This window comes from Colobus angolensis, unplaced genomic scaffold (assembly GCF_000951035.1).
Source record: "Colobus angolensis palliatus isolate OR3802 unplaced genomic scaffold, Cang.pa_1.0 Scaffold794, whole genome shotgun sequence".
NCBI lineage: Eukaryota > Metazoa > Chordata > Mammalia > Primates > Cercopithecidae > Colobus > Colobus angolensis.
The window spans coordinates 587,239-601,691 of record NW_012121754.1 but is presented as its reverse complement, the minus strand read 5'-3'; the positions used below and the strand labels follow the sequence as shown (position 1 = coordinate 601,691).

Sequence of the window (14,453 nt, the reverse complement as noted above, 5' to 3'; positions counted from 1 at the left end):
GTGAGAACATGCGGTGTTTTGTGTTTTGTTCCTGGGCTAGTTTGCTGAGGATAATGGCTTCCACCTTCAACCATGTCACTGCAAAGGACATGATTTCATTCCTTTTAAGGCTTCATGTTATTCCATAGTGTGTCTGTACCATATTTTCTTTATTTAGTCTATCATTAATGGGCATTTGGGTTGGTTCCATGTCTTTGCTATTGTAAATAGTGCTGCAATAAACATACATGTGCATATGTCTTTATAGCAGAATTATTTATATTCCTTTGGGTGTATACCCAGTAATGGGATGGCTAGCTCAAATGGTATTTCTGGTTCTAGATCCTTGAGGAATTGCCACGCCACTTCCACAATGGTTGAACTAACTTACATTCCCACCAACAGTGTAAAAACGTTCCTATTTCTCCACAGCCTCGCCAGCATCTATTGTTTCTGGACTTTTTTAATAATTGCCATTCTGACTGATGTGAGATGGTATCTCATTGTGGTTTTGATTTGCATTTCCCTAATGATCAATAATGTTGAGCTTTTTTTCATATATTTGTTCGCCATATGAATGTCTTCTTTTGAGAAGCATCTGTTCATATCCTTTGCCCAGTTTTTATGGGGTTGTTTTTTTCTTGTAAATTTGTTTAAGTTCCTTGTAGGTTCTGGATATTAGACCTTTGTTAGATGGGTAGATTACAAAACTTTTCTCCCATTCTGTAGGTTGCCTGTTTGCTCTGATTATAGTTTCTCTTACTGGGTAGAAGCTCTTTAGTTTAATTAGATCCCATTTGTCAATTTTGTCTTTGGTTGCAGTTGCTTTTGGCATTTTCGTCATGAAGTCTTCTCCCATGCCTATGTCCTGAATGATATTGCCTAGGTTTTCTTCTAGGGTTCTTATGGTTTGGGGTTTTACACCGAAGTCTTTAATCCATCTTGAGTTAATGTTTGTATAAGGTGTAAGGAAGAGATCAAGTTTCAGTTTTCTGCATGTGGCTAGCCAGTTTTTCCAGCACAATACATTAAATAGGGAATCCTTTCCCCATTGCTTGTTTTGTCCAGTTTATCAAAGATCAGATGGTTGTAGATGTGTGATGTTATATCTGAGGTCTCTGTTCTGTTTCGTTGGTCTTTATGTCTGTTTTGGGACAAGTACCATGCTCTTTTAAATACTGTAGCTTTGTAGTATAGTTTGAAGTCAGGTAGCATAATGCCTCCAGCTTTGTTCTTTTTAGGATTGCCTTGGCTACCTGGGCTCTTTTTTGGTTCCATATGAAATTTAAAGTAGTTTTTTCTAACTCTGTGAAAAATGTCAATGGTAGTTTGATGGGAATAGCATTGAATCTATAAATTACTTTGGGTAATGTGGCCATTTTCACAGTATTGATTCTTCCTATCCATGAGGATGGAATGTTTTTCCATTTGTTTGTGTCCTCTCTGATTTTCTTGAGCAGTGGTTTGTAGTTTTCCTTGAAGAGGTCCTTCACATCCCTTGTTAGCTGTATCCCTAGGTATTTTATTCTCTTTGTGGCAATTGCAAATAGGAGTTCATTCATGATTTGGCTGTTTGTCTGTTGGTGTATAGGAATGCTTGTGATTTTTGCACTTTGGTTTTGTCTCCTGAGACTTGGCTGAAGTTGTTTATCAGCTTAAGGAGTTTTTGGACTGAGATGATGGGGTTTTCTAAATACAGAATCATGTCATCTGCAAACAGAGACAACTTGACTTCCTCTCTTCCTCTTTGAATACTCTTTATTTCTTTCTCTTATCTGATTGCCTGTCCAGAACTTCCAATACTATGTTAAATAGGAGTGGTGAGAGAGGGCATCCTTGTCTTGGCCAGTTTTCAAAGGCAATGCTTCCAGCTTTTGCCCACTCAGTATGATATTGGCTGTAGGTTTGTAATATATAACTCATTATTTTGAGATATGTTCCATCAATACCTATTTTATTGAGAGTTTCTAACATGAAGAGATGTTGATTTTTATCAAAGGGGTTTTCTGCATCTATTGAAATTATCATGTGATTTTTGTCAGTGGTTCTGTTTATGTGATGGATTATGTTTATTGAGTTGCATATGTTGAACCAGCCCTGCATCCCAGGGATGAAGCTGACTTGATCGTGGTGGATAAGTTTCTTGATATGTTGCTGGATTTAGTTTGCCAGCATTTTAGTGAGGATATTTGCATCGATCTTGGCCTGAAGTTTTCTTTTTTTATTGTGTCTCTGTCAGATTCTGGTATCAGGATGATGCTGGCCTCATAAAATGAGCTAGGGAGAAATCCCTCCTTTTCAGCTGTTTGGAATAGTTTCAGAAGGACTATTACCAGCTCTTCTTTGTACCTCTGGTAGAATTCAGCTGTGAATCTGTCTGGTCCTAGGCCTTTTTTGGTTGGTAGGCTATTAATTACTGCCTAAATTTCAGTACTTGCTATTGGTCTATTCAGGGATTCAGCTTCTTCCTGGTTTAGTCTTGGGAGGGTATATGTGTCCAGGAATTTATCTTCTTCTAGATTTTCAAATTTGTTTGTGTAGAGGTGGTTACAGCATTTTGTAATGGTAGCTTGTATTTCTGTGGGGTCAGTGGTGATATCCCCTTTATCATTTTTTATTGTGTCTATTTGATTCTTCTCTCTTTTCTTCTTTATTAGTCTAAGTAGTCTATCTATTTTGTTAATTTTTTCTAAAAACCAGCTCCTGGATTCATTGATTTTTTTTTTAAGTGTTTTTCATGTGTCTGTCTCCTTCAGTTCTGCTCTGATCTTAGTTATTTCTTGTCTTCTGCTAGCTTTTGGATTTGTTTGCTCTTGCTTCTCTAGCTCTTTTAACTGTGACATTGGGGTGTTGATTTGACATCTTTCCAGCTTTCTGATGTTGGCATTTAGTGCTATAAATGTCCCTCTGTTTTAGCTGTGTCCCAGAGATTGTGGTACATTGTCTCATCTCTTTGTTCTCACTAGTTTCAAAGAACTTCTTTATTTCTTCCTTAATTTCATTATTTACTCAGGAGTCATTCAGGAGCAGGTTGTTCAAATTCCATGTGGTTCTGTGATTTCTGAGCGAGTTTCTTAATCCTGAGTTCTAATTTGGTTGCACCGTGGTCTGAGAGACTGTTATGATTTCCATTCTTTTGCATTTGCTGAGGAGTGTTGTACTTCCAATTGTATGGTTGATTTTAGAATAAGTGCCATGTGGTTGACTTGGGGTGGAGAGTTCTGTAGATGTCTATTAGGTCCACTTGATCCAGAGCTGAGTTTAATTCCTGAATATCCTTGTTAATTTTCTGTCTTGTTCATCTGTCTAATATTGACAGTGGGGTGTTAAAGTCTCCCACTATTATTGTGTGGGAGTCTACGTCTCTTTATAGGTCTCTAAGAATTTGTATTATGAATCTGGGTCCTCCTGTGTTGGGTGCATTTATATTTAGGATAGTTAGCTCTTCTTGTTGAATTGATTCCTTTACCATTATGTACTGCCCTTCTGTCTTTTTTTATCTCTGTTGGTTTAAAGTCTGTTTTGTCAGAGACTAGAATTGCAACCCCTGCTTTTTTTTTTTGCTTTCCATTTGCTTGGTAAATATTCCTCCATCCCTTTATTTTGAGCCTATGTGTGTCTTTACACATGAGATGAGTCTCCTGAATACGGCACATTGATGGGTCTTGACTCTTTATCCAGTTTACCAGTCTGTGTCTTTTATTGGGGCATTTAGCCCATTTACATTTAAGGTTAATATTGTTATGTGTAAATTGCATCCTGCCATCAGGATGCTATCTGGTTATTTTGCACAGTTGTTGATGCAGTTTCTTCATAGTGTCATTGGTCTTTATATTTTGGTATGTTTTTGCAGTAACTGGTACTGGTTTTTTCCTTTACATATTTAGTGCTTCATTTAGGAGCTGTTGGAAGGCAGGTTGGTGATGACAAAATCTCTCAGCATTTGCTTGTCTGGAAATGATTTTATTTCTCCTTCATTTATGAATTTTAGTTTGACTGGATTTAAAATTCTGGGTTTAAAACTATTTTCTTTAAGAATGTTGAATATTGACCCCCACTCTCTTCTGGCTTGTAGGGTTTTTGCTGAGAGGTCCACTGTTAGTCTGATTGTAGTCCCTTTGTAGGTGACCTGGCCTTTCTCTCTGGCTGCCCTTAACATTTTTTCCTTCATTTTGACCTTGGGGAATCTGATGATTATGTGTCTTGGGGTTGATCTTCTCATAGATTATCTTAGTGGGGTTCTCTGTATTTCCTGAATTTGAATGTTGGCCTGTCTTGCTAGGTTGGGGAAGTTTTCCTGGATGATATCCTGAAGTGTGTTTTCCAACTTGGTTTCATTTTCCCCATCTCTTTCAGGTACTCCAATCAGTTATACGTTCGGTCTTTTTACATAGTCCCATATTTTCCAGAGGTTTTGTTCATTTCTTTTCATTCTTTTTTCTCTAATCTTATCTGCATGCCTTTTTTTCAGCAAGATGGTCTTCAAACTCTGATATCCTTTCTTCCACTTGGTTGATGTGGCTATTGATGCTTGTGTATGCTTCACAACGTTCTCATGCTATGTTTTTCAGCTCCTTCAAGTTATTTATGTTCCTCTCTAAACTGCTTATTGTAGTTAGCAGCTCCTGTACCCTTTAATTAAGATTCTTGGCTTCTTTGCACTGGATTAGAACATGCTCCTTGAGCTCAGCAGAGTTTATTATCCACCTTCTGAAGCCTACTTCTGTCAATTCATCCATCTCATCCTCTGTCCAGTTCTGTGCCCATTTAGAGAAGAGGCACTCTGGCCTTTTGGGTTTTCAGTGTTTTTTTTTTCGCTGATTCTTTCTCATCTTTATGAGTTTGTCTACTATCGACCTTTGATGGGGTTTTTGTGGGGACTTTTTTTTGTTGATGCTATTGTTTTTGCTTTCTGTTTGTTTTTCTTGCAATGGTCAGGTCCCTCTTCTGTAGGGCCACTGCGGTTCACTGGGGGTTCAGTTCAGGCCCTATTCATCTGGTTCACTCCCATGCCTGGAGATGTCACTTGAGGAAGCTGGAGAACAGCAAAGATGGGTGCCTGCTTCTTCCTCTGGGATCTCTGACCTCAAGGGGCACTGACCTGATGCCAATAGAAACACTCCTCTATAGGGTGTCTGACAACCCCTGTTAGAGGGTCTCACCCCGGTGGGTGGCAGGGAGAGCACGACCTGTTTAATGAGGCACTTTGACTGAGGGGGTGTGCTTCACTGGGGGGAAACCCACTTGTCTGGGCTGCCTGGATTCCTCAGAACTAGCAGGAGGAAAGACTAAGTCTACTGGTCCACAGAGACTGTGGCCACCCCTCCTGCTAGGGAGTCAGGCCCAGGGAGATCAGAGTTCTGTCCCTGACTCCCTGGCTAAGGTTGTTGGAGTTCCTGCAGAGAGGCCCCACACAGTGAGGAGGGATGAGTCAAGGTCAGGCCTGAAGAGGCACTCCGTCAGCAGTCTGCCACAGCCCCTGTGTTGGGCTGTGGTGGATACCTCTTGAGACTAAGCCATCCATCATCCCTGGCTCCCTCAGGGAAAAAACACAGCCTGGAGCTATACAGATGGCTGCTGCCCTTCCCCAACCCTGGGAGCTTAGTGTGTTAGGCAGCTATGGGTCCTAGAATTGGCTGTCACCCCTCGCCTAAGGAGCTCAAACGGCTTAGACAGCAGGGAGCCACAGCTGTGGTGCTCGTCACCCCTCCTTCTGGGAGCTCAGCAGGCTTAAGCAGATTCTAGCTTAGTGGCTGTTGAGAACCTACGCAGCTCCATGGTTGGGACCCTCGCCCCAGTAGTGTGGACTCATAAGTGGGATCTTCCAATCCATGGGTTACACAGTTCCATGGAAAAAGCACATTTTCCCAGGCTGGATAGCGTACTCACTGACTGCCTTTCCTGGCTGAGGATGGGGGCTCCCCTGCCCTGTGTGGTTCTCAAATGGGCTACAGCACCACACTGATCTTCCTTCCTCTCTGTGGGTCACGCCAACTGCCTAGTCAGTTCTGATGACAGAACCTGAATACCTTGGTTGCTGGTGCAGGATTGGCTCACTATTATTTATTTTATTTTTTTTTAATGGGAGCCTCCGATCACCTCTGCTTTTAGTTGGCTATCTTGGCCCCATCTCTACATAAAATATTTGTATTTCAGAGATTTTAGAAATTATTTTGGAGGTGTAAATTCCATGTAAACATTTGTTTTTACATTTCTTTCTTTGAAATGACACTTGTGTCTAAGATTGTCTAGATTTTTTAATTTTTTGAATATCTGAGAAGGAGCTACAAAATTTCATCTCTTCCTCTTCATTCTTGGGCCATCCTACTTCTAAGATTATTATCAGATCTTACCTGCTTAGAGTAGCATAGATGGCAGGGATAATATTTTGAATATTAATCTGTTTTCTTTCTCCTTGTATTTTTCCATTTTCCTTCTATCCATTCAAGAGCTGGTTGTGTGCCTATTGACAGGGTAGCACATGACAGGAGGAAAGGCAAATACTGCACAAGTCTTTCTGGCTTTTGAATTCCAGAAGAGGAATTTTAGAGGCATAGGTCCAGAAATAGTGAAGAGAGTGGAACTACTCTCCCAAACTCAAAAGGGATTGTCCTGGGCTGGGGAAAGGAGATAAGGTAAAGAGAAAGAGAAATCCATTGGCTTCAAAAGCAGAGGATATCTGTGCCATGCTTCCCAATGACTGCTGCTAGGAGGGTTGGCATAACTCCATCAAAAATTGGCTATTTGGAGTGTTAGGAGATGTACTTCTGTAGCCAGTAGGGAAGCTGGTAATCTATATAATGGAATTGACAATATCCACCTTACCAAGCAGGCATTTTTAAGAATTATAAGAAATAACATGTGAATGGCTGACATTCAGTAGGTACTCAGTAAATGTTACATTCCCTCCAGCCCTCGTTGACATTTTGGCCCTGCTCATCAAACCAGTTCTATTCCTTGATCATTCCCATATGTCATTTTCTACTTTCTTGCTTGAGGACTGCTGAATGGTACTGGAGAAAGAAAGGCAAAACCATTCAGACAAAGGCTAAGCCATGGCTTCTGTGGCCTTCTTCTCATCCTCCATCCTTGTCCTCCCTCTCCTCCTCCTCTTCCTTCTCTCTTTCTTCCCCCCCTTTTCAAACCCATCGTGTCCTTCCCCTTCTTCTTTTCTTCTCCTTTTATAAACTTCACTTTAATGCTAACCAACAGTCCTGGCATCCAGCCCTATGTTTCTCTTATGTACTCCTCCAGAGAGACTCAATTCTTTTCTGCTGTCACAGCAAATCTGTGCCTCTGTTTAGGCAACACACAGCAACCCACAGAGCATGAGCAACATGCATCTGCCTTGCAATATTATGCTGGGGTAAAGTAGAGATAGGGCCTTCTAGACAAAACACCATCTTTCTCCCTGGAGGAAGAATTTTCAGTTAAGAAGTACTATTAAAGATTGCTTCTCCCTCTGAAGAAAAGTTCCCCACCAGGGTCTCAGGAATAAAAGAAATATCTTAAAGAGCTGAGATATTCCTTTTGGTAACTACTAGTTGACTCCCTCAACTCATAGTTATAACCATGATAGCACATGGCCTGAGAACATGTGGACAGGGAGAAGGAGGTAGGTAGATAATTGAGTTATTCACAGACATGCAATTTATGAGAGACCCTGTGTCATCTTTGGGCTCCCAGATACATCTTCAGGTTCTGTTGATTTTCCTGGAACCTCCAGAAACAAAGAAGGTGGGGAACTGCTAGCAAGGCTTTGATGTGTGCTTAACTGCACAGAACCAAGTCTGGTTTACCTTTCGAGCTGAGCATGTTTGTCAGATAACACTCAGTTCACTACTTAGCTGCTCCAAAAGTAGATGATAGATTTCTCTTTGTGGTGCTCAACTTTCTACACTTAGACAGGTGTGGTAGCTCCTCATTGGGGCATATTTGATGGTGCTTTTTACTTGTATAAATAAATTGGGTTTTCTCATGCTCGTTCTAGGAAAGCCTGAAGTTTTTCAAAGGCATCTTTTGTGCTGTCATCCTTGGGAAATATTACTGTTTGTTTCCTATTAGAGATTGGAGTCCTTAGAGAATAGGAAATGGGATAGACAAGTTTTGGTTATGAGGAAATTGATGTGGGAGCCATCAGGCATGGGCTTGGGAAGACAGATGTAGATAGAATGCCTTATTGGGATTTTGATTTCCAGATGGTGAAGGGTGTGTGGGGAGCTGGAAGTATGGTTACTTTCACTTTCTGTATAGTTTGACCTCCGATAGCTGTGTCTAGGTCATGATTGTGGCTGTGGAGGATCCTCTCAGAAAGCATACCTGCTTAGGGATTGGTCTAATCTGTCTCAGTTCATTTCCTTTTGATTTGGGGGATGTGGTTTGATCTAAGTTGTAATATCTTTTTTCTTTCTATTCCTTACAGATTCATGAAGGTGGCAGGAAGTACAGTAGATGCAGTTACCTGGCAACAGTAGGTATTCACCATTTTTGCTCTTACTTATTATCAGCTGCTGTGAAATGAAAGATAATTAGTTGTCGCCAAGTTCGTAACTGACATTCGGTAAGCTATCCTTCATCCTCCAGGAAAAAATTTAAAAGTAACTCCAAAGTTATTTTTATGGCACATGTTGTCTTGTAGTACTATAATTTTGTTTGGTTGTTTTCAGAAAAATTTGAGAAAACAACTGACGCATTTTGGAGATTTCAGCTATTATGTACCCTTTTAAAATAATCTGTTATCAGTGAACACGTAATGGGGATCTGGGCATGCCACTGTTTTCCCATAGGCTTTTCCTTTGGGAATAAATTTCCTTGTATAAGACAGGAAATAATTTTAATTGCTCAATATATAATGGGGAAATAGAAACACTTTGTTATTAATGTCAGTGGTCTTAATTATTGCCAAGTGAGTCTCTAAAATGAAGCAGATTTAAAAAAAAAAAAAAAGAGTATCAAGATGAAGCAGCTTCAAGAAAGAGAATGAATTCCAACACTGCAGGAAGAATCTTAAATGGAAAAGACCTGTTACCGCAGGATAATGAAAAATATAATTATCTGATAAATAAATTTAAATATTCTATAAGTTCCCTTAGGGCATTTGTACCAGAAGGTCCAGCCCTTAACAGTCAATGTCTCACTAATTGTATACTGGAATCCTGTTCTTCTTTTCTCTAAGAAATCTATTTCACAGTATCCTCCAAATCATCTCTTGTCTAATGTAGTGCTCTCAACTCAGACTGTGCTTTTACTCTGGGCCCACATAGGCCTTGGCAATGGCCCTCTTTCTCAGTTACTCTAACCCTTCCTGCCTAGCGTATGTTCTCCTTTTGTCCCTCCTCTGTTTGAAGTGGGTCACACTATCCCCTGTGGATTCATTACAGATGTGAAAGAAAACAAAGTGGATTAAATGTTTATTAAAGATTGCTTCTCCCTCTGAAGAAAAGTTCTCCACCTAAAGTGTTTTTGTTTGCTGGCAATCAGTAACTTCAATCATAATGGGAAATATTTTAGTCTACATTTATACTCTTAATTTCTCTAAAAAACAAGTTCCAAATGTTTTCAGAAACTCTTATTCTTCTTCAATTTGTTTTTGTGAGTCATGGATTGAGTAAGTCTGAGGATCTTGTCATTCCCTTGCTTGAAAACCCACAATGTCTCTCCTTTGCACTTGGACCAAAAGCCAAACTCTCCACACTGGCCTTTTGTGTTTGGCCTCTGCTACTTTCTGATTTCATCTGGTGCCGCTCTGCCCTTATTCTGTCCCAGCTCACCAGTGGTCTTTCAATTCTTTCAGGTCCATGTGCATATCTGCCTCTGGGTCTCTCTATATGCTAGTCCTTCTGCCTGAAATGCTGTTCTCCATTCTCTTTGTGTGGCCAACTCCTTTTCATCTTTTAAGTCTCACCTTACATGTCATGTCCTAGGGAGGCCTTCCCTGATGATCCTATCCAAAACAGGTCTCCCATTTCATTCTTTTTCTTAGCTCTTTTTTAATAGCACTTATGATAACTTAAAATTGTTTTTTTCCTTATGACTTGTCTTTGTAATTTATTTGTTTTTCTCTTCTACCATAATGGCACTTATTCAATCACCAAGTACTTATTTAGACAATAGCTTATTAGTCATTTACTCTGGGGAAAAAATAATAATGGCAACAACAACAATGACAATAAAAATAACAATGTGCCAGGAACTGTTCTTAAACTTTGTATGCCTTATTATATCTGATCCTCACAACAACCAAATGAGTTAGGGACTATTTTTATCTCTATTTTACTATAACTTAGATGAAATTATAGAAAATCCAAAGATTACACAGAAAGTGGAAAATGTTGGACTTAAAGTTGTGTCTGTCTCACTCCAAGGGTTATTGTCTTAACTACTACTGCTTTGATAACAAGATAATGTTCCTTTACTGAAATTCTGTCCAGTGTCCTCACCAAAAAGGCTATCTGGATAATGTAGCATAAAGGCTGAGTCTTTAAGAATTTATAGGATTTGTGGAGAAAGATAATGATATCAGCATAAGAAAATTATTGGCTAAGAATGTATGGCTTTAATTATTTTTGCTGACAGGGAGGGATAAGAGAAAGCTTTTCTTTTCTATTCAAGTACTCTTCCTAACACAAATGGAATGAAGTGAGCACAGTATTATTTTTATGATGCAAAAATACATTTTTAATAAATACATTTTGTTTATTGACTACTTAAAAAATACACATACACACACACACACATAAATATATATATATATATAGGCCATGTCTCCAGATAAATATCACTGTTTGCAACTACTCCAAAAATACCCTCAAAAGCAAGCAGGGGATTGTATTTCTTTTGGCTCCAGGATCAGCATTCATTAGAGGACAAATAGCACCTGGAATCTACAATTTATCCTTTCCAGCCATAGTTTTCAGTCAAGTCTTGGAAAAGTCATGGAAGAATCCCAGGCAATTCCGGCCAGGAGGACTTCATGAAAATTAAAGCCAAATGCCATGTTTCTTCAATTCTGAGAAATACTGAGGTGAAGATGTCCTAATAATGTAAAGAAATCAAGAGACATTGTTAGAAAAAAAAGGGTGGGGGAGACTAACATAGAATTTGTCATTTGTCACTATATATAGATGGCCAGAAGAATCAATTCAGTATTGGGATGTTGAGCTTGGAGCTTGAACAGCCCAAATTCTGAGTCTAAAGTCATTAATAAACAGATCTCTGTAGTTTGACTATTTTGATTTGGAAGCATATTATTGGGTTTACTATATTTTGAGGACCAAAATATATGACTTAATAATTGGTCCTGCCCACCAACCCATTTAGAAAACCCAGAAAAAGTTATTAAGATGAAAGTATAATTACAAGTATAGTGGAGTAGCTTGTATCGTAATAACCCTTATATAGAGAGCAATGATAAAATATAAAGTATTAAAGAAAAAACACTGGAATATGATCAAAAAAGGCAGAAACCAAAGGAAGGTATTCAACCTTTAAAAGAAGTGAAGAATACTACATGAGATCTACTTTTACTTGACTTTTTACTGTAGTTGTTGTTGTTATTATTATTATTATTGAGATGGAGTCTTGCTCGGTTGCCCAGGCTGGAGTGCAATGGCACGATCTTGGCTCACTGCAAGCTCCGCCTCCTGGGTTCACACCGGTTTCCTGCCTCAGCCTCCTGAGTAGCTGGGACTGCAGGTGCTCACCACCACACCAGGCTAATTTTTTGTATTTGTAGTAGAGACGGGGTTTCACCATGTTCCCCAGGATGGTCTTGATCTGACCTCGTGATCCACCTGCCTCGACCTCCCAAAGTGCTGGGATTACAGGTGTGAGCCGCCGCGCCCAGCCTTCACTGTAGTTATTTAACAATTCATGCATCAGGAGGTAATTAGAACTCAAACAGAAATGCATGCTTATATTGGCTTGAAGTGTCAAGGAGAAGGAGTCAGAGGCTGGAAATTGAGGGTGGAAATCTCAAAAAGAAGGAACTTCAATGTAAAAATACAAAATATGCATATAAACTTCCCTCAAATCTTTGATCCCTGAAATGTATATGTTCATGAGACATTCCAAGGAGCCTAGTGGAAAGAAACAGCTGGAAGTCTCAAAAAGTTGAACAGAGATTTCAGCTGCCGTTTGTCACATGAGAGACAGAGGTTGGAATTTGAATGTCACAAATTTAGAGGGATTTGATGAACACCTTGTTTTTATCCAGTGAAATCTAAAAAAATTATGCCTTAGGTGTAAAGTCTGTCTCAGGACTAAGGATTTGCTCTAAGACTCAAGTATAACCAAAACAGACTTGTCCAGAAAAAGCATAAACTGATGCCTTCACAAGAACAAGAAGGTCAGTCATTCATTCAACTTCCTGCTAGATTCAAAATCAGCATTCTTCTATCTCTGTAGTATATCATCCACATTTTGTTATATACAATAAAAAAATTACCAGACATGCAAAGAAACAGGAAAATATGACCACAATGAGAAGGATAAACAATAAATAGAAACCCTGAGATGACCCAGATATTAGAATTAGCTGACAAGGATTTTAAAGAAGCTATTATAATTCATATTATATATTCATAGAGTTAAGGGGAAAATGTCCATATTGAGAAATATTAGCCTGGAGAAATATCAGCAGTGCGATGGAAACTATAAAAAAGAACCAAATGGAATTCTTGAAGTGAAAAGAAGAATATCTGAAATGGAAACTCATTGGATGGGCTTGACAAGAGACTGGAAACCACAGAAGAAAGAGTAAACTTGCATACTGAGCAATAAAAACTATACAACTTAAAGAACAGAAAGGAAAAAATCGTGGAAAAAAATGAACAAAGTTTCAGTGACCTCACTGCCAAAACCAAATAGCCTAACATATGCACAGAGCTCAGACGAATAGGAAAAAGAAAATGTGGCAGAAATTTTTTTAAAATCAAAGCTGAACTTCTCCACATTTTTGTGGAAAATATTAATTTACAGATTCAAGATGGAGAAATACAAAGAAAATTACATCAGGGCACATTGTACTCAAACTGCTGAGAACAAAAATAACTTAAAAATCTTTGAAGCATTCAGACAAAAATAACACTTCATATACAGGGAACAAAGACACAAATGATGGCTTATTTGACATCAGAAACAATGGAAGACAGAATACAACAGAACAATATTCTTAAAGTGATAAAGAAAAAAAAAGGTAAAGCCAGAATTCTATAGCCAGCAAAAATATTCTTCAAAAATGAAAGTTAAATAAAGACTTTTTTTTATCAATGAAAGCCAGTAGATTTGTGTTGCAAGAAATACTAAAGGAGGCCAGGCACGATGGCTCATGCCTGTAATCCCAACACTTTGGGAGGCTGAGACCGTTGGATCACCTGAGGTCAGGAGTTCAAGACCAGTCTGACAAACGTGGTGAAACCCTGTCTCTACTAAAAAATACAAATATCAGCCGGGATGGTGGCAGGCACCTGTAATCCCAGCTACTCGGGAGGCTGAGGCAGGAGAATCGCTTGAACCCGAGAGGTGGAGGTTGCAGTTAGCCAAGATAGTGTTATTGCGCTCCAGCCTGGGTAACAGAGCAAGATTCTGCCTCAAAAAAAAAAAAAAAGAAATGCTAAAGGAAATTCTTCAGACAGACAGTAGCACCAGAAGGAAACTTGGATCTCAAAAAATAATGAAGAACATTGGAAATGGTACATTTGTGGCTAAATATAAAAGACTACTTTTTCCCTAATTTGTTTACAAAATAATGATTCATGCAAAAATATAAATTGTATTATGGGATTGATAACATATGTAGATATAAAAATACATGGCAATAATAACAAAGGATGAGAAAGGGAGGAGACAGTAAATGGAATTATAGTATCACAACGTTCTTTTATATGAGTGGTACAATATTTCCCCTGAGAAGACTGATAAGCAAGGGTGAAAATTATATTCCTACAACAGTCCCTTTAAAAATAATGACAAAAGTATAGCCAAAAAGTCATATTAGAATTAAAATGTAATACTGAGAAATACTGAATTAACCTCAAAAAAAGCAAGAAAGGAGAAAGAGAGGAACAAAAACTAAATGGGAAAAAAAATCAAGTAGCAAAATGGTAGACTGAACCATGATTATATCAATAATTATATTAAGGGTGAATGTTCTAAACAGTGTAATTAAAAGGCAAATATTGTCAGACTGGATGCTATAGAAGACTCAACTATATTCTGCCTATAAGAGACACGCTTTAAATATAAAGACACAGATTGAAAATAAAAGGATGAGAATAATATGTCATGCAAGCAGTTATAAAAAGCTGGTGAGTCTATATTAATATCAGGCAAAGTAGGCTTCAAAAAAGGAGGATTACCAGAGAAAAGGAGATTATTCATAGTGACACAAGGATCAATTCATCAGGATGACATAATAATCATAAATGTATTATCCTGCGATAGACAGAATAACAAACCTCCCCCAAAGATACCTG

At 38.6% G+C, this 14,453-nt stretch overlaps 1 protein-coding gene across 1 annotated transcript in view; it reads left to right on the top strand.

Moving 5' to 3' along the window:
- LOC105502338 (inactive heparanase-2) overlaps positions 1-14,453 on the top strand; it is a 286,429-nt gene that overhangs the window by 42,352 nt on the left and 229,624 nt on the right. The window contains exon 4 of the mRNA XM_011928752.1: positions 8,402-8,449. Within this exon, the coding sequence (XP_011784142.1) occupies positions 8,402-8,449 (48 nt within the window). The remainder of the gene's footprint in view (positions 1-8,401; positions 8,450-14,453) is intronic.